The sequence below is a fragment of the Colossoma macropomum genome, unplaced genomic scaffold, assembly GCF_904425465.1.
Source record: "Colossoma macropomum unplaced genomic scaffold, Colossoma_macropomum, whole genome shotgun sequence".
In the NCBI taxonomy this organism is placed as follows: Eukaryota; Metazoa; Chordata; class Actinopteri; order Characiformes; family Serrasalmidae; genus Colossoma; species Colossoma macropomum.
In genome coordinates this window covers 2,863,430-2,886,984 of record NW_023494795.1, presented here as the reverse complement: position 1 = coordinate 2,886,984, position 23,555 = coordinate 2,863,430, and the positions used below count along the sequence as shown (strand labels likewise).

The window sequence follows — 23,555 nt, the reverse complement described above, 5'->3', positions numbered from 1 at the left end:
TCCAGCCAACAGCGTCCTGTGACAACTGATGAAGGACTAGAGGATGACCAACACAAACTGTGCAGCAGCAGATGAGCTATTGTCTCTGACTTTACATCTACAAGATGGACCGACAAGGTAGGAGTGTCTAATAGAGAGGACAGTGAGTGGACACAGTGTTTAAAAACTCCAGCGGCACTGCTGTGTCTGATCCACTCATACCAGCACCACGTCAGTGTTACTGCAGTGCTGATGATCCACCACCCAAATAGTACCTGCTCTGTGAGGGTCCATGGGGGTCCTGACCACTGTAGAACAGGGTAACAAAGTATCAGAGAAACAGATGGACTACAGTCTGTAACTGTAGAACTACAAAGTGCACCTATATTGTAAGTGGAGCTGATAAAATGGACAATGAGCGTAGAAACAAGGACATAATGTTATGCCTGATTGGTTTATATCAGCAGCAAAACAGCCTGTTTAATTCTAAGGGGTGAAGAGAGGTTGGAAAATGACCACATATGACCAAAATGAATTATGACCATTTTTGGTACATAAAACACACAAATATAGGTGGAAGGTGAAAAAAAATAAAATAAGATATAGAAGATGGGCCTGTTAAAAACTATTTAGCTGTAAAATAAGTTGTTTTTAATTAAGGCACTTCATTTTACTACCTCACAGGAAGAAACAAACAGCTACAAACATCACATCACACAATGTGATGAGGCAAAACAGTGACTTGAACCAAAACCTGCTGTGATGTAACGTCGGTCCCTAAATGTAAACGTTCCTAAATCCCCACAAACATGCTGCTGATCATCTGTGTCCCTGAGAGAGAGAGTCCTTCATCTGCAGCAGGGGCAACACAGCCTGCAATAATCTGCTTACTGCACCCCATACAGGGATTTACGAAAAATTAATCGCTCATTTTTCATCTCATCTACAGAAGGAGTGATGGAACACCAACCTCTGTCCCATGTTCAGAGAAAAATACATATATGAAATAGTCAGCTAAGAAGCTCTCATCACCCAAAACACTAGTCTTGAGCGAGTATAAGGGGGAAAAAGAAAAAACAGTTGTCAGGAAAAGCTCTCCTTCGCCTTCAGTCCCATTTTGAGCTGTAAAGTACCTTTGATGCGCGCAGGCGGGCTGGCAGGGATTATGTGAGCGGCTCAGGATGAAGTGCAGTAAGCGGCGTCCTGGCAGAAGCACAAAGAGCCGAAAGCACTGACGTAATAAAGGTGGACGTGAGAGCAGATGTGATGAGACAGACGGTGGTGAAGGTTCTTCAGAATGGCAGAGTTTTACCATTGACAGCTCATGGCTGGATAAGCATCACAGCCAGAGTTGTGCCTCTAAACTGACACTGCCTGTCAAACGAGAACAAACACAAGGACACTGGAGTGTTTTATAACTTTGCTGCTCAAGTACCCAACGTGCTGGAGGTCTGTCTCAAGCTTGACTGAAGTTCTGGGGGACAGTTTTCCCTGTACAATGGTTTGGATGCACATCTACTCAGTTAGAAATGAAGGTTCTGTTCAGGTATGTTTCTCATTCATCAAGGTACAAACAGTGTAAATGTTCCCTCAAAGCTCCAACAGTGGTTTTAAGGTCTGATTGTGAACCTTAAATAAGTGTTTCCAGGTGAAAAGTTCGTATTTGTACCTTTTCATAACCGAATGTTTTAAAACAGAACAGTAAAATAAAAGCCTGGAGACGAGACGGGGTGTGTGGAGTCAGTACAGCTTAGAACATATCATTTCAGTGAATTATGGTTCAGTTATGTTCCCTGACTAAAGGTGCTGAGATGGAGCCTTGAGGGTTCCACCGAGTGACAAGAGGGGAACTGACCCAGAGACAGTTTAGCACCTTTATTTCTGAGAGTGTAAATATGGAAACTAAGCTGCATATTGAATTTGTTGGGTTTTGAGACGTGACAAAAACCAACGCATTTATACACTTATAACACTTTCACTTAGAAAATCAACAAAATATGTCACTGACTAGACGTGCACAAACTTTTGCATACGACGTTTAAATATATCTAGCTATTCAGCCACGTTAATGTTATAAGGAGTGTTTCAGCCCTGCTTTTTGAATGAGGCGTAACACGGCAACCATTCAGAACAGAGATCATTTAAATATATAAGTATTAAAAGCACAGTAACAAAAACAGCCTGTTTGAGGAACCCAGTCAAAAGAAAATACAAACCCATTTCCAAAAAAGTCGGGACACTGTGCAAAATATAAATAAAAACAAAATGCAATGATGTGCAAATCATTTAAACCCTATATTTCACTGACAACAGTAACAGAGAAACATAAACAGAGAAATTTTATTGTTTGTTTGTTTTTTTTTTTAATATTTGCCCATTTTGAATTTGATGCCAACAACACGTTCCAAAAAAGTTGGGACATGGACGACAAAAGGCTGGTAAAGTTGTGTAATGCTAAAACACCTGGTGGTTAATTGGCAACAGGTCAGTAACATGATTGGGTATAAAAAGAGCATCTCAGAGAGGCGGAGTCTTTCAGACGTAAAGATAAGGAGGGGTTCACCACTCTGTGAAGTGTTTATCAATGTAAAATAGCAAAGAACTTCTGCTTTTCATCATCTACGGTACATAAGATCATTAAAAGATTCAGAGAATCTGGAGAAATCTCTGTATGTAAGGGACAAGACCAAAAACAGTATTAGCCATGATCTTTGGGCCCTCAGACAGCACTGCATTAAAAACAGACATGATTCTGTAGTGGAAATCACTGCATGGTCTCAAACACCACTGTCTGTGAAAACAGTTCATCACTGCATCCACAAATGTAAGTTAAAACTCTAAAATGCAAAGAAGAAACCAAATATAAACAGGATCCAGTGCCACCTTCTCTGGGCCTGAGCTCATTTAAAATGGACTGAGGGGAAGTGGAAAAGTGTCCTGTGGTCTGATGAATCAACATTTGAAATTCTTTTTGGAAAAGACCACTCAGCTTGTTATCAGTGCACAGTTCAAAAGCCAGTATTCATGATGGTATAGGGGGCATTAGTGCACATGGCATGGGTGACGTGCACATCTGTGAAGGCACCATTAATGCTGAACGATATATACATGTTTTGGCAACATATGCTGCCATCCAGACAACGTCTTTTTCAGGGAAGGCCTTGATTATTTCAGCAAGACGATGTCAAACCACATTCTGCATGTATTACAGCAGCATTGCTCTGTATTAAAAGAGTCCGGGTGCTAAACTGACCTGCCTGCAGTCCAGACCTGTCACCACTGAAAACACTTGGCACATGATGAAATTAAAAATACGACAAAGGAGACCCTGAACTGTTGAGCAGCTGAAATCTTATGTCAAACAAGAACAGGAGAACATTTCACTTTCTAAACTACAGCAGTGTCTCCTCAGTTCCCAAACACTTACAGAGTGTTGTTAAAAGAAGAGGTGATGAAGCACAGTGGTAAACAGGCCCCCGTCCCAACATTTTTGGAACGTGTTGTTGGCATCAAATTCAAAATGTGCAAACCATAAAATGGTTCAACATCTGAAATGTCTTTGTAATATTTTCCTTTAAAAATATGGTTTACATGATTTGCACATCATTGTATTCTATTTTTATTTACATTCTGCACAGCGTCCCAACTTTTTTGGAAATGGGGTTGTAGTAATGGCTTCTCTGACTGCAGTGAAGAAAGAAAATTTGAAATTTTGTGTAGAACCTATTCTGCACTTAAGATCTACATTCCTTCTCTATTTTATGGATATCATGGTGCTGGAGCAGCAACTGCCAGACTGAATCGTGCAAAGGCCGACACTGAGGTCGCCTAATCTGCTGCAGTTGACTCCTTTAAAAAGTTCGGGACAGGACCTTGTCTGATTGATATTGTTAACTGTGCGTCTTCATGTATGTCTGTTCGCTGGATTTTCATTCTGAAAATGATTGATAAAAATATTTTCACAGCCTGATGAAATTCCAAGGGATAAAAGTGGTCATGTAAAAATTAAATATGACTGTTTTTGGTACATAAAGCCACACATCTAAGATCAAAATGCTGGCAAGAGGTGCTCATGCATCCTCGACACAGCTGTGACCCTAAACCAGCTGCAGAATATAGTAAGCATGAGAAGAATCCGAATGAGTCTCCAGAACTTTTCCTAGAAAGTGGCACTTCTTGCATAAATAAGAAACAGTTCGGCAGAGACTTTGTGGACAGGTGTGTAACTCCTGAATACAAAGCGCTTGGTGAGCAGACGGGAAAAATTACCTGTCGAGAGGTGGCGACTTCCATTTCTCAAGCTAAAGCATAGATGTGTTTACTAATGTGCTCATACAGACACAACCTTTCATCATGCCTAACTTCAGATAAAGAGAGCTGGTCTAGGATCAACTTTTGCCTTTCATGTTCTAATTAATGTGAATATAAGAAGAGACACTAAACCAAGTCTGAACTGTTGATAATTACAGATTTATACAATTCATTTGACTTGAAATGTACCAAGTGGAAACTTGTCATTAATGAGGGGTTTATGCACTGCAACACCACCAACATCCCCCTCCATGTAGTCACAGACGGACGAGAGTCCGATTATGTCCTGTATTCTCAGCCAGTTGTGGAACAGTTGCATTTTTTTTCCACCACGTATCACACTAGCACACGTGCATCAAGGACAATGTGTACATTTGACCACAACTTCCAGCCCTGTTTACTGATGTCTGCCTTATAGAATGCAGAGGTCACTTTGTTGTGCAGTCCTTGTGACTGAAGCTCTTGCTATACATATATAATCAATGATGAATCTTCTTTCAGAATCACTGAGATTTTTTCCTCTTGCCATCTTGAGACAAGACCAGTAAATCCATCTGAACTGCACCAGAGAGTTTGATTTAAGGACAGCCAGAAAACAGAAGTGAAAAAGTTTCACGTTCCATTAATTTTCCTCTGCTGAAACAGCAAAAAAGCCAGGCTGGGTTATACGACCGTATCATATCGTTATCGTGATAAATTATGTCATGGTTGGCTTTAATGAGCATATCATCAGTACTGTTAGCAGAACATTGACCTGTTTAATAAAAATAGGTTAAGTGTTCCAAGTGGTGTAGTTTCACCAAATGACAAGTGTTGACATTGCCATTTACTGTTTTAATTGTTTAGCCAATCTTAGGCCCAGTCCCATTTCACTCCTCGCCCCTACCACTCAGCCCTACCCCTCTGTTTTGCGCGTTCACGTTTAGGGGTAGGGTGTCCCGATTCTTGTTGAGATAGAGGGGTAGGGTGAAGTGTTGGAGCTACATGACCCTCCAAACGGAGGTTTTTCAGAGACTCCAAACAGAGAGTTATGAGAAAAAAACAAAAACCAGCAAGACGGCTGAACAAGAGACCAAAGAAACCTATAAATGTGAGAATTTTCTCCATTAAAAAATTACTATAACCATCATATTATCTTAGTTTGATGTTGTTTCAATGAATTATGGTCCTTTTCTTCCTAACAAGCATAAAAAAAAAAATAGTAATATGCTAATGCCTCAGTAGCTAGCTGGCAAAATGTTTCGTTCCACCTTAAATAGTCCAGTCTCATTTCAGAGGGAAGATTTCAACCACTACCCTGTAACTCAGTTCTAAGGGGTTAGGGTGACACTCGAAAACAAGGGGTAGGGGTAAAAATAAGAAATGGGACTGGGCCTAAAAAGACTTCTATTTCTATGTACTGTATTTGTATCCAGCTTACAATGCACTATTCAATTCATTTCTCATTGGTTAGTGCAGTGTTTGAATGTAAACACAATTCCATCATTTCCGATGTCACATTAACCTTTTCGACTCCTTGAGACCACCAGTGGTTCCAAAACGCACTTTGTCATATTCTTCATAACTTTCATATTTCATAAGCTACATTCTAAAGGTGGGGGTCGTATGAGGCTGTAACTGTCTTCTTTCCAGTCAAATAGATGGTGATGTCATTTTAAACCCTTATAATAAAAGAAGCTGAACTCAGTTTTTTTTTTCTACTGAAAGTCGACCCATTTTTCCACAAATCTGGGCTATAAACTATAAACAGATGGCGTCTCTTCAGTGATCTGCTCTGTAAACATTATTTTTATAAAAAAATACAAAGAGCGTCTAAGATTTTTGGCTTTCAGCAGTAAATTGTAAGCATAGAGCAATATGTGTATCATAAAACACATTTTCTGTTAATCTGATGGGAGCTTTTACAAAAAAATAAATAAAATAAAATAAAAATTTACATTAATTTCATGCAGTTACTGAATAATTTGCTTTACGATTTGGTCATGGAATATACCCTGGAAATAAGAGGATGAAATATTTACGAATATTTTACATTTATTGTAGTCTTTAAAACTTCAATCCTTTTTTTCAAATCTATGATAAATGATGATCCAAAAACTGCAGTATAAATGCACATATAAACACAAGGCTTCCAAATGAGAAACCTGCTGCCACACATTAATTAATTCATTAATTCAAATAAAATAAAAAATGCATAAAAAGTACACTGATTAACTCTAACACAGTTCACTGTGCACTGCACATTTTCTTTGAGTTCCAATGAAGGAGAAAGTCCAGCACCATCATGCTTCAAATGTCACAGGGGAAAACGGACAAGAGGAGACGACTCGACACAACGTCTCAGAAAAACATCCACGAGTCCACCAGCTCATGCAAAAGAAGGAATGTGAGTCAAATCTCGCTTTTTTCTCCATTTTTTTTTTTTAATCAGTCGTCCTGTGTCCACTTTATTGCAGGTGTTAAACCGGTCATCATCACACTCAGCTGTAAACCATGTTAATTAGAAGGTTCCACTGTGTAATTGAGAGGGACGATGTGTTTGGCTCACGAGTGCAGCCGGAATTGGGCGATGAGAGGCAGGTGGTCGGAGGAGTTGTGCTCGTTGGGCAGGCCGTTGACCTCTCTGAGCTCGGCCTCGCCGACCAGGGCCAGCCTGGCCAGCAGCTGCAGACCTCGCTCTGCTGGCACGCTGCATTCTAGGAGCAAAAAGACAGCGCCATGGTAACCGGCAGCCAGATGTGGATGTGCACTGCAGTGGGATGTGCTGCAGCAGACACTGCAGCAAAGCTGCTGAACTGAGGGTCACATGGCCACAGGACCCCCACTGTTAAAGCTCCCCTGACAGCCCTCAAGCACAGAATGTCTATTAGGCCTTGCAAAAAGGTATTTACTTAGCAGAAAACTGCGTTATCTGGTAACAAACGTGTGCCAATCAATGCATTTAGCTGGAGTCCTAAGTGATAAAACTCTATGCAGTATTAAGCCAGTATTAGACTATCAGTACTAGAGCTGGATTAGTTTCACCTAGACAGGTACTACTGAAGAGCTGCGCAATTCTAATCCAGACTGGATCTGTAACGTCTGTAATTCTTACAGTCCTGACAGAAGGAATGACCTCCTATAATTCAGTGAACCTGAAGCTGCCTCAGTAATATCAGTCCTGTTAGAAATGACTGATAATTATAGCTGAAAATGTATTGTTTCTATATCAGAAACGCAATTTGAAAGAAGACAATTGTAAATTTGCCAGAGTTGTGCTTTTTATTATAGCCTAAATTATTAATGATGTCGTTACGTTTTAAGTGGGGAATTAAACTGAATAACACTGAACTTGTGAACTTCCTATAAATTATTTAAACCAATCAGATGCAACTAAACCCTGTGTGCTGTCAATCTGACAACACAACCACAGCGGGCAGTCACACCATGTTAAGCAGAAAAAAGTAAATGTGCTGGTTTTCAAATAATAGATAGAAGGCCCAGAGTAAAATTTATAAAAAATAATTGTAATTTAAATCGCAGACACACTGTCTGTCAGAGAAGTTGCAATTAGATATTTTTAAATTAATTCTAAATTAATAAGAATCGCAAGTTTTGGCAAATTCTTAAAGTGACCCATCAAAATATAATTTATAAAAACAGTTTTTAGCTCAGAATTCCTTTTGGCTGAGCCACATTCGAAGCTGTTATCTGACATACGCACACATATAAGTACACATATCAACCGACTTCTGTATTAATGCTTAGGAATATTAAAAACTGTCTGTATGTTTCATGGAGCACAGACTAAACAGCCCAAAACTGTATTAAACATTCATACTGTAAGTAGCCAGTTTCTTTATACTGAGGTGCTGACAACTATATGTTCATGATTATATAACCAAATGCTATAAATTTGAAGGAATGACTGCGATATATAATGTTCATGTTAAAATGAACAATAAGGGTCATGGTCGGACTGGCTTTGCCTCAGTGTACCTCGTTAGCTTTCAAAAACTGCTGCTGTCCATCACGTCCTTCCAATCGTTTTGCACACCCATTTATGATTTCCTCACACTGTCTTGCGGATCTTTACTTTTTATGTAGTACTTCACTGTAGTTGCGCCACCATTCTCTCAAAAAGGATCCAGAACACCAACATCCTTGGCTGCATGCCTAATTTTTTAGTGAGCCTATCCATCGTTCATTTGTCAGTGAATATTTATTCAGTTTAATCATTTAGATTATTAAACATAACCTGAAAAAACTGCAAATCTACACAGCCGTTCTCCACGTTGTTATTTTTACAGAGTACAGCAACTGCTGGTTAACACCAACATGAACATTCAGGCTGTGGCTTTTCCATCCGTTTCAATCTGCTATCACTGTCTGTGTTTACATGCAAAGATTTTTGCCAATCTAATTAAATACATTCCGATTACAGATGAAGACTGAGGTGTTTATTCTCATTCTACTCAACAATCTGATGGAAAACCTCCGTTTACATTCTCACTACAAGTAATCAGATCCAAAATCACGCACGTGTGGAGAACCGCTTAGTGTAGACGTTACCAGGACTGCAAACGTCACGAGTCCAGTCAGAGTGAGACGAGCAGAAGTGAGCAGCGCTTGTGTTTTCAATTCCTTTAAAATGATGTCAGACTCAGGAAAACGTCCTTCACATGTCCAGACACAGAAGCTGGACGTCTGTCCCACCGCCGTCTTTTAAAGATCAGAGCATAAACTTCGTCTCCTCTGCAGACCAGTTTCTGCTCCGCCATGTTGAACGGTATAAACTTTCACTATGACGCGACGAACATGATCAGAACGGACTTAAACTTTCTGATAGGGAATGTAATCAGATACAGGCGTTTACACGGATATTATTCTTCTATTTAACGGATTATTTACAGGATTACCCACCTCGATCAGTCAGATAGAGACTGTATTCCAAATGGCCTCAACCGGACTAGACTATTCCGAGGTGTTTACATGGACGCTTTCTATTCTGATTGATCTATTAGTTGGATTATTAATGGATTATAAGGCTGCATGTAAACGTGGCTAATCTGTGTTAATTTGGATCAATTACACACATTTTTAATGCCCTACAAATGAACTCAGTCAAACCCCTTATAATTATGTTACAGAATGTCCTCTGGTAAAACTAATCCACCTCAAATACTGTCCGATATTGAATAATGATAGTAATAATTATAACTAACAAATAAATGGAAACATTTGTATTCAGAAGCTTTTTCTATCAATTCTACTGTTGTGTAATTATACGGAAAACCCCCTTACCTGTTTTCACAGACTCATCCTGAGTCGCAGAATAAAAGATATAATCGACGGTAATGGCCGACCGTGAATGGCAGGTGGTGATTTCAGGCTGCCTGCTCCCTTTTAATTTGTGTGCGTACGCTGATGTGAGCTTCAGACCGTGCTCAATTCTGGCTTTGTCCACACTAGAAAACAGCAAAGAGAACAAGTCATTCTCAGTGTCTGTACTGGAGGCAACGTCACCACTGTGAAGAAAGCAGCCTTCGGCTAAAAGGAGTCAGGAGTCAGACTTGGCACGAGGCACTGTGAGCAGTCCATTCATATTATCCTGACTCAGAAGCTGCACTATTAAGTCAGTTTCAACAAAGGCTGACGTGAAGAGGGGATAAACTCCAAATCCTAAGTGATTCTTCAAAACCAACAATACTGTGAACTTCACACTTCAACAGAACTTGGATTTACCCGTTTAACGAAGCTTCTTGCTCCTTCGTCTGAGCGTCTGTGTAGGGGAGGCAGAAAAAAGTGCAAGTTAGTATATTATTTTGACGCATTATTTTAAGATTAAGATTAAATGACCCGTATTAGTCCCATAACGGGGAAATTTCACCACCGCCTTCAACCCATCCATGCAGTGAAACACCACACACACACACTAGTAAACACACACACTAGGGGCAGTGAACACACTTGCCCGGAGTGGTGGGCAGCCCTATCCGCAGTGCCTGGGGGAGCAGTTGGGGGTTGGGTGTCTTGCTCAAGGGCACCTCAGTCACAGACTATCAGCTCAGAGGATCAAACCGGTTCCCTAACCTCCAGCCCACGACTGCCCCTAATTTACCTGGACATTCAACGGTTTTTAGGTTTGGTGCTTTAGCAACTTGTTACAGAATCAGACGATACTAATGATCACCTTTAGGCTGGTGTTCATACTGGCACTGTTGAGAGATGCCAAGGCTTGGGGGCCAAATGGGTGCAGTGAGGATACGCTGCCCTCTAGAGCTTTCTTCTTGTCCTGACACCTAGAACAGGAAGAGCAAGAGAGAGTCAAAAGCTGGGAAATGGAAGAAAAAGAAGGGAAAATGTCAACAAGGGCTGAGAGGTATCATAAAAATTCATCACCAGTGTACAGGACTAGAGATACCCAGTACTGGTATCAAGCAGAAAAAGAGAGATGGATACAGGAGAAAAATAACAAATATGATCCAATTCTGTAGTAAGAAATTCATGTGATAACAGAAGTCACGTGACCTACCATTAATATAAGATGAACAGGTTTTTGGATAGATATTATACTAGAAATCCTCTATTTTAAACATTTTTTCAGACATGTGCTGTGTACAATACTTAAGTATTGTTATAAAGTACTTGTTTTTCTGCTAATTAGTTTTAGAGCATAGTTTTTATTTACTTTCTTTGAGTTTAATTTTTTTATTAATAATTTTGTTTTATATTTTTCCCCCAATATGTTAAAATCAGCTAATAAACAGTAATTGTGTACTAAATGTGCAGAGGTGTGTTCTCTTTAAAGGATGTGTTAACTTGTCACATCAAAACATGTCATTACTAGGCAGTGGTGGACAGTAATAAAGTAAATGTAATTCGTTACTGTACTTAAGTAGTTTTTTCCTGTATCTGTACTTTACTGAAGTTTTTCCATTTTGGGCAACTTTTTACTTTCACTCCACTACATTTCAAAGTCTAATATCTCACTTTTTACTCCACTACATTATGAGAAATCTGTCGTTCCTTTTGGTTTATGTGTGTATAAAAACATAACATGTCAAAACGAAAGAAGCGCGAAGCAAAAACACCAATCAGGGCACAGCGGTCACTTTGTTTTGAGCTTGTTTTGACCTGTTGGACATACCGACCCACTGCAAGCATATCCACACTATACTTAGGTCACTTTAACAGGTAAAGCAGGGCGGGGTTCATGCAAACACTGACTGACAATCACACATCAAAGAATTAGTGAACAGATATAACATATGGCTCTGTGGGAAAATAGACCACAGTATAGAAATATGTACACATATGCAGTTGTGACTGACGTGTCTTTTTTCTGAAATTATACAAACACTGTTTCATTTTATAGTAAATTAGTTTTGGCTAGTTTATGTTTATGAACAGAGACCTACAGATGCAGTTTAGTAAAGGAAACTCATTTGTGAATCTGAGTTTAAAGTTTTTATTAAACTTAAACTTGTAACTAAGTTACAAATAAATCTTAAACTGAAACTTTGCTTGTTTGTAAAAAGTGATTTCAGAGCCACTCAGTTCTACCTGATGGAAACTGTTTGCCTTCAGTGTTTTGTGCTTATGATCATTTTAATAGACATCAGCGTCACTAATTAATGACATTCTATTAAAAGACTGGTTTACCAAGAGAGACACTGGAGTATTTTCACCTAAACTGAGTTAATGAAGCGAGTCTTGTTACAGAAATGATAACAGGACATCAGAGCCATAATTAATCTTTTACTATTTTCACTTTTGATACTTAAGTACATTTGAAGGCAAATACTTTTGTACTTCTACTCAAGTGGAGGTCTAAAGGGAGGAACTTCTACTTTTACTGGAGTAATATTTTACCTCTCTACTTTAACTCAAGTACATCTTTTGTGTACTTCGTCCACCACTGTTACTAGGGGTGCCCTAATTTTTGCACAAGACTGTAATTTGGACAACAGCAATGTTATGACTGTACAGGGAAATCATACTTTAGCTCCACAGCCTGCTGAACTGCTTATAAATAGTTTTCTGTCTTTCAGGATTTTCGGTGATTTTCGGGATCACCTCTTGCATCTCCTGGCGTTCCTCACCTTCCCGATGGGCATGCCCACGTACTCCAGCTGGCTTTCTTTAATGAAGCTGTAGAGAGGAGACCAGGGCACCGAGTTAAAGTCCCCACACAGCAACACAGGACAGGTGCGGCCGTCAGCTAGCTGGGCCACACGGTTAATCTCCGCTAGCAGCATGGCCAGCTGGGCAAGCTTGATGTCTCCACGCCTGGGGTTGTACAGCAGGTGCGTGTTGGCCACGCAGACGCGACAGGCCGAGCCCGAGGGCCCCACAGGCTGGAGAAGAAGGATCAGACCTACATTGTCTCGGTCCAACAGAGGAATTCCTCGCCGGAAATATTCTACAGTGTGACAGGACAGTAGGGAGAAGCGGTTGCGCTTGAAGACCACAGCACAGCCGTCAGGCTTTCGGCCTGTTCGCCTTTTGTACTCACAGTGGTAGCCTGGGGGGTGGGGGTGGGGGACAACGGCACAAAGTACATTGTTTATTTTAATTATAAGTCACAATTCACATTTATAATAAAGCAAGAGAATGCATAGTAAATAATGTGAATCACTACTGTGAATTCACTACTTATATCACTATATATACACAGATCAGGCATAACATTATGACCACCTCCTTGTTTCTACGCTCATTGTCCATTTTATCAGCTCCACTTACTATATAGGTGCACTTTGTAGTTCTACAGTTACAGACTGTAGTCCATCTGTTTCTCTGATACTTTGTTAGCCCCCTTTTACCCTGTTCTTCAGTGGTCAGGACCCCCATGGACCCTCACAGAGCAGGTACTATTTGGGTGGTGGGTCATTCTCAGCACTGCAGTAACACTGACGTGGTGGTGGTGTGTTAGTCTGTGTTGTGCTGGTCTGAGTGGATCAGACACAGCAGTGCTGCTGGAGTTTTTAAACACTGTGTCCACTCACTGTCCACTCTATTAGACACTCCTACCTTGTCAGTCCACCTTGTAGATGTAAAGTCAGAGACGATAGCTCATCTGCTGCTGCACAGTTTGTGTTGGTCATCCTCTAGTCCTTCATCAGTGGTCACAGGATGCTGCCCACAGGACGCTGTTGGCTGGATATCTTTGGTTGGTGGACTATTCTCAGTCCAGCAGTGACACTGAGGTGTTTAAAAGCTCCAGCAGCACTGCTGTGTCTGATCCACTCACACCAGCACAACACACACTAACACACCACCACCACGTCAGTGTTATTGCAGTGCTGAGAATGATCCACCACCCAAATAGTACCTGCTCTGTGAGGGTCCATGGGGGTCCTGACCACTGAAGAACAGGGTAAAAGGGGGCTAACAAAGTATCAGAGAAACAGATGGACTACAGTCTGTAACTGTAGAACTACAAAGTGCACCTATATAGTAAGTGGAGCTGATAAAATGGACAATGAGCGTAGAAACAAGGAGGTGGTCATAATGTTATACCTAACCGGTGTGTGTACGTATATATATGCGCAGACAGACAGATTTTAATACTAACATAGGTACCAACTGGTTTTTAGATATTATATTTAACATTTCAGTTATGTTGGGAAAAATAAGAAGTCAATACATGATAAATAATATACTGTAATAATGCAATTCCAACTTTCATCATAATTATTATTTGCCTTATTTGGTGACTTTATCATCACTTATAAATTAGCATGAAATTATTTCAAACCTCTAGTTTTGCACTATAGAATCATTTTATACATTTATCAGCATTAAGGTGTTATATAATTTTTCTATTAGCTGATTCCAATCTTCTGAAGGGGAACTACACCACTTTACATAAATACATACTTAAGCATGCAGCAAAGGCCTGCACTTTAGTATAAACTCTTGAAACTTGACCAATGGTGCCCTCTACTGAGCTACTCAAAGCATTCTCCAAAGCACTTTGCTTCGTATTAAATTCTGCTCAATATTAAATATTTAACCAACGACACACATTATTTAATGCATTTTATCAATTATATAAAAATAATGCAAAGTGAAAACGATTTTGATATTTGTCAAATATGCTATTTTGCTAGAGGGTGGATTTTATATACCCATGGCTAAGCACAAAATTATACGAACATTCTGAAATCCATAATTTATGATGTTCCTAACATTTCACTGCAATTTTTTTTCCCTAACGTCAAAGTCTTGTGAACACTAATTCAAGGCAAGTCATTTTTGTGCAGAATTCTCCATTAAAGAACACAATAACATCATTAAGTAGTCAAGAAATATCAAGTACCTAGAGACTCCAGCCTGGGCTTGATCTGCCTTTGGTAGTGATCTTCTTGCACCTCTTGAAGACACATAATCTACGGACACAAAGGTATTTCAGCACAATCGAGAACCACCGACCACACAAACACACCGCACACAGAGCTGCAACGTAACGTCTTGTTCAGAAAACACAAAATCTGCTTTCGAAATTGAGGTTTCGTTACTCATACTTAACAAATGATGGTAAGCCAAGTCAAAGTCTAAGCAAATTTAATATAAGTACAGACTTTGTATTTACAGTGTACAGTACTATTGTCTCTACGCCTCCAGCCAAACCACTGAAAATGTCCTTTCATGTCAGATGCCTGGTAACGGTCATATTTCTTATGATCATTTCACTGCTCATTCAAACAACATGCACACCACACTGTAAAGGAAAATGACTTACATCTGCACTGTATTGTTCCAGCTCTTTGATTATGTTGGTGAACCTGTGTCTCCACTCCAGTATGCGCGGGTTACAGTGTTTGTAAAGGTAAGCATTGCTAAGGAGCAGCTCTTGGGAGAGGATATTGTAGGACATCACAGAAAAGTCAAAGGTCTTCTCACACAAGCTGCCGTCCGACTGTGGCTCACAGTCATAGAAAACAGAGAGGTCCTCCCAGTGTCTCCTCAGTTCTGTATGGGTAAATAAAAAATCTAAGTATTAGTGTTTTTATGTACAGTTTATCAGGTGCACCTACACTGTACCTACAATCAGTGCCCATTTTATAATATATACCCTGTAGGTTCACTTTTTAGGTTTACAATTACTGACTGGAGCTAATCTATTGTTGCACACTACCAATCAATAGAGAGGGACAACCATTTGACCACTACTGACCAGGTATTATTTGGGTGGTGGATCATTCACTGCCAAGGTAGTGGTATGTCAGTGTGTGTTGCACTAGTGTGAGCGTATCAGGCACAGCAGAATTGCAGTGTTATCAAAATACTGTGGGTACTTACTGCCCACTCTGTTAGACAAACCTCTCTCGAAGGTGTGTCAGTGGTTTTCCACCAGTGGGTTGTGGTGATACTGCTAGTGGGCGCTGGCAGTCATTAAAAAAAAACAAAAAAAAACTTCTTTTCAACAGACATAAAAAACATTGTTTAGATATTTAATCAAATCAGTAACTTTAAATCCAACTCAGTATTGTTTGTGATTTTTTTGCAAAAATAAAACATCGAAAACACCAAAATATGACTGATTTTCAGTGCAAATCAATGTAAAACATTTCTCTTTTTGACTATATGATATTTATCCATAATGGAAAAATGGCTACACACCAGAGATTTGTAGGATTCTTTGGTGTTTGTGTTATGTGGTTATATGGCCATGTGAAATTCGATATGCCACAATGATTATCGGGTTATATTTGCGATCATTTGAACTGATCGGTTCAGTTAAATCTAGCAAAGTGTGGGGAAATTCCTTTGGTCCTTCACCTGTGGTCAGTTTCTGACCACAGTACCATTTTTAACTGCATGTTTTAGTTGGCTGACGATTATCAGCCCAACAGTGACAAAGTGTTGTTTAAAGACTACAGGCTGCTGCACACCAGCTGCATCAAGCGGACAAAACACTCAACGTATTTCTATTACTGTATTATATTAAAACTCAGACCTTAACAGTACATGAAATGTTGCTTATCTCAAGAGGGATATCAATCTAGTCTTTAAGGCCCAGTCACGTTTCTTATTTTTACCCCTACCCCTTGTTTTCGCGTGTTGCCCCTTGGAACTGAGTTAAAGGGTAGTGGTTGAAATCTTCCCTCTGAAATGGGACCCTCAAATAAAAAGAGCATCACTTCATTAACAGCTACCAGCGCTGCTCTGTAGGCGACCCTGCCAGTCTGCAGTGACAGCAGAGGAGGGTAAAGTTCAGCTCCTCACTGCTGGGCTTTAGTTACATTTAGGGCATCATATGCTTTCAAAGAAGGGGCAATTATTTATTATCACCCACCCCTAATTCTTCAGTGATATGAAGCTGAAGTCAGATATTCACCAGCTTCTTGTTCAAATTTTCCCGTTCAACCTTAAATGGAGCAGCAGTTACATACCTTCATTCAGCCCTGCTGGACTATTTAAGGTGGAACGGGTAATTTAGCTAGCTAGCTACCGAGACATTAGTATACTATTAGCGATTTTTTAATGCTTGTTATGAAGAAAAAGACCAAAATATATTGAAGCGACATTAAACTGAGAAAATATAATAGTTATTATCATTTTTTAACAGAGAAAATTCTCACATTTGTGGGTTTCTTTGGTCTCTTGTTCTCCATCTTGCCAGTTTTATCTTTTTTTCTCATAACTCTCTGTTTGGAGTCTCTGAAAAACCTCTGTTTGGAGGGTCATGTAGCCCCAACACTTCGCCCCACCCCTCTAAAATCGGGACAGCCTAACCCTAGATGCGCACGCGCAAAATAGAGGGCTAAGGGCTGAGTGGTGGGGGCGAGGGGTGAAATGGGAATGGATTAAGTCTTTAAGGTGGACAAATGCTAATCGTCTGTTTTCACCCTGACTAACATTACTAACCTGGCCACACTGTATTTCACGTCATACCTTTCAACTCAAAAACAGGGTGTTTAGCTATACCAAACCTGATCATTTCACTACACGACATTTAACGTTTTATTTCTGTAAATCTATAAGAGAGCTTGACATTTATCAGTGCTGGTATAGCTGTGCTTTGTACCATCTGCTAAGCGCTTTTTCTCCAGTCTTTTACTGTCCTGTTGTGGCTCCACAGCAGAATCAGATTTGTAGGTAAAAATAAAATAATCCTCCTTTATAGTAAAATAAAGCTCTGCTGATTGTTCAACACAGTTTAACAATAAATGGTTAAAACAATAAACAGTTAAAACTCAGGAGGTGCATCAGGAGTTAATGTAGAACTGCTAATTCACCCTTTAACCCTGAAGGCTGGCGAGCAGACTGCTGGTCACCAAAGCAGCGACAATTTTGCCTAGCTAGTAGCTAACAAATAGCCAAAGAGAAAGATTTAAGACCAACATTGATAATTTGGAGGCAAACGGACTTATTTGCATTTATAATCACTCCAGCTGGTTTCCTAAAACGTTTAATCTGCAACAAGAAACTGTCAAACACTTAAAAGTCATGAAGCTGAAGTCAGCGTCTCGTTTGCCAGCTTCTCATTTCAATTGTCCCGATCCACCTTAAATGGCGCAGCAGTTACATTCATTTAAGGTAGAATGGGGCAATTTAATCAGGAAGCTGGTGAATGAGAAACGACTTCAGCCTCGTAAGAAGTCGAACGCTGAGAGACATTTTACAAGAAACTGTTCCACTTTTGAGAAAAAGTTTCCTGCTGGAGATGCGAGAAAAGCAGCTATAGCTGAGCTAAAGTTTAAAGCAGAGCAAAGTAAGTCTGTGTTTTCGTTTATAATATATTTTTTAGTGGTTTGATTTTTGTTAAAACGACAAAATGGCTCTTCTTAACATTTGGGTTGCGACCCCTGGACTGAATAGATAAGAAGCACTGGCCAAAACATAAGGCACAGGCTCTTGACTGCCCACTGGTGTAACACAGAGTTCAGACATCTAATGTTTTCCTCAATATGAGAATGTATAATGTTAGAGAAGGTAAATTGCAATGAAAAAATTTTTTTTTTAATTTTCATGAGTCTCTGAATATTTGAAAATTCTGATACGTCCTTATTAAAAACACCAGTACCAGCGCAACACACACTAACATGCCACTACTCTACAGGTGTCACAGTTGTACTGAAAATGGTCCAATCAACCCAAATATTTGGTCAGTGGTGGTCCTATGGTGATCCGTTTCCATTGTGGGACAGGATAGACAGTTACTGACAAACAGTTCATCAACAGACAACCAACAGTCAGTAACTGTACTACTACAAAGGACACCTATGTGGGCAGGTACACTTGATAAAACAGCCAATGAGTGCAGGTATAAGGCAAGTGTACCTAACAAACCGGCAACTCAGAGTCTGAACAAGTGTTGTTCTAAAATCACTGCACCTGCTTTACTCTCAGGGCTTGGTGGGAATTTCCCAGGAGTGAGTGGTACACCGATGACGTTCCTCAGCCATGACGGACTCGCCTCCCTATGTTCTCTCTGAGCTGAGCGCTTAGAGCTGTGCTGCAACTTCACCTGTTCACCTGTGCCCTTATCCTCAGCGCTTTTCCTCCTTTTAAGAGGAGGTTCTTTATCAGAGCGGTCCATTCGCCCAGCAGAGAGATGAAAACCCCCTCGGGGAGCGGCGTTGGGTAATACTCCGGGACGCCTCCACTCGTTCCAGCTATAGGTGGAGTGTTTTTTACTGGTGGTGTGGCACTGGAGCTGTCGCTGGCATGAGTGACTGACCAACCATGAACACCTGGGCTGATGCCAGAGTCTCCATAGACTAACAACAGTCTGAGCAGAGCCCACTGCGCTCAGGGGACGGACTAACATGGATCGACTGCGAAAAAGAAAAAGAGAAAGAGAAGAATCTCAGCAAGCACCAAGCACTTTGCCTACTGGGTTAACATCAACACCATTACGATACATAGAGCGACATGTTATAGAGAATATAGGAAGTGAAACAGAGCCTATTACCAATGGGGTAACGTTCACGACTAACTTCTATTATTTAAATCAAAGCTGCACATTACAGCCACAAATTTAGGTTGCTAAGCAGTAAAAGAAGTAAATATTTTACTGTTTTTTCTTTTTTAAACTGAGAGAAGCTACAAGAGAGGACGAAAAGTTTTGGCCAGTCAGCGATTCCATAGGCACCAAATATTTTCACTATTCTCACATTTATTGTCAAATGACTGGTGCGGGGAATGAAATTAGGAATCACTGCCATCCTCTAGGTCACCAATATCACAAAATTACTACCAGAGGTGGAAAATTATTGAGGACTGTACTTAAGTATTACATCTGAAGATTTGTACTTTACTTAGATATTACTGAAATTGATTAGTCAATTATTTTCAAAAAAAAAAAATCCTTTTTACTCATTACCTATGTTTTCATTTATACCTTCAAAGTACACAGTACAGATTTCAATGACCAGGAGATTTTGTTTCTTTTCTCATGCCAATCAGTTAAGATGCTGCACATTTTAATATATTGTTTTTATTAAAACACCCGACCAAATTCTGCACTGAAAAAAAAATTATGATGGTTCATATTTGTCTGAGGACTAGTGGCAACAATGAGCATCTTATCTGTTAAAACATTTACTTTTTTACTTCAATTCATTTGAGTTTAAATTAAGATGCGCTACATGGCCGAAAGACTGTAGACACCCCTCCTACTTATTGAGCACAGGTGTTTCAGCCACACAGGTGTATAAAATCAAGCACAAAGCTGTATCTCCATAGACTAACACTGGCAGCAGAATGGCTCATACTGTTTTGATACTCAAAATGGCACTGTGATTGGATGCCACCTTTACCACCAGTCAGTTTGTGAAATTTCTGCCCTGCTAGATCTGCCCCAGTCAACTGTAAGTGCTATTATGGTGAAATGGAAGCGCCTAGGAGCAACAACAGCTCAGCCACAAAGCAGCAGACCACACAAACTTGCAGTACGTGGCCACTGAGCAGGTAAAAATCGCCTATCCAGGAGAACACTTTTTTACCAGAATGCACAGTGCCAACAGTAAAGTTCCAGTGAAGGGTGATGTTAATGCTACAGCATATAGAGATAATGTACACAATTATATCGCTGCTGTTGGAACAAAACCTCGCATCTCCATTTTTGTTTTTAACATAATTTGAAAATGCCTGTTTCCCTTTACACTGTGTGTAAATTTCATGATGAACGGACCTAAAATGACCTGGAAAAACGTCTGGTTCCATTGACTTACATTAAAAGTAGAGTGTGTTTTTTCCTTCTCCTGTAAAGTTACCATTCTGGAGACACGAGGTTTCGATCCGGCAACAGCGACATGCTTCCAACTTTGCGTCAGCAGTGGACTGTGCCAGGTGTGACCTCGTGTGAGGTCAGTGCCAGACCTCACAAATGCTCTTTGAACTCTTTGAGCACAAATTCACAAAGAAACACTATAAAGTGTTGTAGAAAGCCTTCCCAGAAAAGTCCGGGCTGTTTAAGCCCTATAAGGGGAGCAAGGTCATATAGGTGTGATGGGCAGGCGTCCACCTACTTTTGGCCATATAGTGCACATTTTTGGCTGCATACTTTCAGTTTTACTTGACTGAAAGGTTGAAAATTTGTACTAGTAAACATTTGATGCAGCACCCAAAGTTTCTCTCATGTACAGAGAGTCTCTCTCTCTCTCTCTCTCTCTCTCATCCTCCAGTAAAACGCAACCCAATCTACCAAATCAGACCTGTCTGACTGGACCATGGCTAAAGAGACCACGTCCACAGTTCTAATGCAGTGTAAACGTATTTTAAACAGTCTGGACACAAACCTAAGAGGTCATATCGGTGGCTCAGTTAATTCTGGTGGTGGCAGCTGCTCCTACAGAACTGGTCACACGTAGGTCAAGCAATGTGAGTAGCGCTTACAGCGTGGTGAAAGGACGAACTAAAGAGAAGACAACTCATATTAGGCTAAATTAAGCACAATTAAACACACAATTAAAGGAGAAGGGTGAATGGAGGCACGTTAGCTTCCATGCTAACACAGCAGAGCTTACTTCGCGGCTGCAACTGGAGCGGCATAGTTTGTGTTCGGCTGTCAAAACATAGAAATAAGTCTTCCTCAAAAAGCAGCGAATGATCCCATCATTTAAGCTTAATCCTACTGAGACAGTCTTCAAATGCAACGGATTAAGCGCAGTCCTGATGAACAACTGGGACCTGAGCTAGCGTTAGCTGGCTGGCTAGCTAGTAAAACCAAAACAGCGAAGAGGCGCTCAGATTTGGCGTCATTACGGAGAAGCGAATCCGCCATGTTGGAGCGGTCAAGACCTGCTTGTGAACTAATTCACTAGTATTGAGAGACGAAGAGCCTCAGGATTAAATCAGCCGCAAATTCCTTACTACTCAACCGATTTTCACCAAATCTGTTTTGTTATAATCCTCAGACACAGATTAATCCAGGCTGCACGGATCTGCTCTCGGTAGCTTTTATTTCTTTAATAACTGATCATGATGATTGGCCGTCCGGACCAGCAGGACAGTATTCAGTCTGCACCTGACGCTCAAAACAGAGTTTAGCATGAGAAACACAATCAGACACATCAGCAAATCCATCAATGTGTGAATCACTTCTAATCTTAATTCATAAAAATAAAATAAACCCCCAAAACACAGTACGAAGGACGAAGCTAAAATTGGCTTCCTATTCGCCAGCTTCTTGTTCGAGTCACTTAGTCACTTTTTGGTGCCTGAAGCTGCACCATTTAAGGTGGAACGGGAAAGGTCAAACAAGAAACTGGCAAATAAGGAGCCAACTTCAGGTTCATGTACGAAGGTTAATGTTAATCTATTATGAGTATCTACACGGATTAAGGAATGCTATAACTACAAGCTTTAACCATCGTTGTAAACAAATAACTACTATATAAAGTTTAGATCCCCTGAATAGACTATTAAATGAAATAAGCTGAATATAAAACCAGAGGAAAAACAATCACATCAACAGGTTATCTGTGCCTCATTAACCACACAGCCATATCTACATAAACATCACACAAACAATACGCATCACACAGACATGAGTGTGGATCACTGCGTTCCCTCCGTTATATAATCCTGTCCCCCTTTCTGAGTGTAATATTCTTGAAATAGTGTAATTTTGGACAGTAACTTTATTAAACTGCTGCTCTGTAATGGTACTGAATGCAGTCCAGTAGCGATGTTGACCGCCCCAAAATGGCGGTGCCGTTGACGTGCCTGGCTGGACCCAAAACGGTATCTAGGTCTGTATATCTATGGTTGAGACGAGTGATGGCGAATGAGCCGGCTAAGTGGCTAATTTTGTGTAAAAATGCTGTTTATATACTTCCAATCCTCTTGTCACTGTTTGTAGCCTAACAGACGGGTTTTCTACGACTTTAGAACAACAAAGTCTTGAGTAACACGACACGACAAAGTGTAGTTTTGACCGTATTGCAGCTCCGCAGCACTGGAGGCTGCTCTCTTCTACAGCTAACACAGTTTAGCGTTACTTACCTGGCAAGAGTCTCAGATATTAGTGATTATCTCTGAGGGTTTTCCTCAGATGGTTCCTCTGGTGCGACTGCGATGTCATAACACCACAGACCTGCTCCCAAAATGCTTCAACACACTGTTCGCATGATGTAGACAGACATTTGGGTCGGTCCGAGCTGCACTGCAGAAAAAGCGTTTCAGTGAAGGGGTTTCAGCTTAAGGGTGTGAAAAAGCGAGTAAAACCTGAGGTTATTAAAAGAGAACTCCACAAGTCAGTGTTTTCAAAACCTCTACATACCGGCTAAGATGTAAACAAAGCCGTTCAGAGCGGTTTGGTGTGAAATGCTTCGTTCTAGAGAAATTTAAAGAGCCAGAATTGTTTACAGTGGTGGTGATAGGAACCAGACGTCTGAGGAGTGTAACGCCTCTGAGAGCTCCATTACAGAGAGTTATTACACAACTTATTAATATATTTATTTGAATCCATTCATGGTGGAGGCGTACATGCAGGGTGTTGTGAGGCAAAATAGTCACCCTACTTCAATATATATATATATATATACAGCGATCAGGCATAACATTGTGACCACCTTCTTGTTCCTACACTCATTGTCCATTTTATCAGTTGTGTAGCGCTGGTCTGAGTGGATCAGACACAGCAGTGCTGCTGGAGTTTTTAAACACTGTCCGCTCACTGTCCACTCTATTACCTTGTCAGTCCACCTTGTAGATGTGAGTTCAGAGACGATAGCTCATCTGCTGCTGCACAGTTTGTGTTGGTCATCCTCTAGTCCTTCATCAGTGGTCACAGGACGCTGCCCACAGGACGCTGTTGGCTGGAT

The 23,555-nt window shown here is 40.4% G+C and overlaps 1 protein-coding gene across 4 annotated transcripts; it reads right to left on the bottom strand.

Annotated features, from left to right (window-relative positions):
* Positions 1-6,506: 6,506 nt before the first annotated feature.
* On the bottom strand, positions 6,507-22,908 carry angel2 (angel homolog 2 (Drosophila)). Of its 4 annotated transcripts, XM_036581196.1 has the most exons (10): positions 21,255-21,454; positions 21,027-21,142; positions 18,619-19,061; positions 15,020-15,249; positions 14,597-14,666; positions 12,375-12,796; positions 10,463-10,571; positions 10,015-10,051; positions 9,574-9,737; positions 6,507-6,986 (listed from the first exon to the last, which is right to left on the bottom strand). In XM_036581196.1, the coding sequence occupies exons 3-10, from the start codon at positions 19,052-19,054 to the stop codon at positions 6,835-6,837; spliced, it is 1,620 nt and encodes a 539-aa protein (XP_036437089.1). In that variant the 5' UTR covers positions 19,055-19,061; positions 21,027-21,142; positions 21,255-21,454; the 3' UTR covers positions 6,507-6,834. The 4 variants fall into 4 exon arrangements, 3 of the variants coding, with proteins under 3 accessions (XP_036437089.1, XP_036437091.1, XP_036437090.1); XM_036581198.1 differs by lacking the exons at positions 21,027-21,142; positions 21,255-21,454 and adding an exon at positions 22,735-22,908; XM_036581197.1 differs by lacking the exon at positions 21,027-21,142.
* Positions 22,909-23,555: the final 647 nt, after the last annotated feature.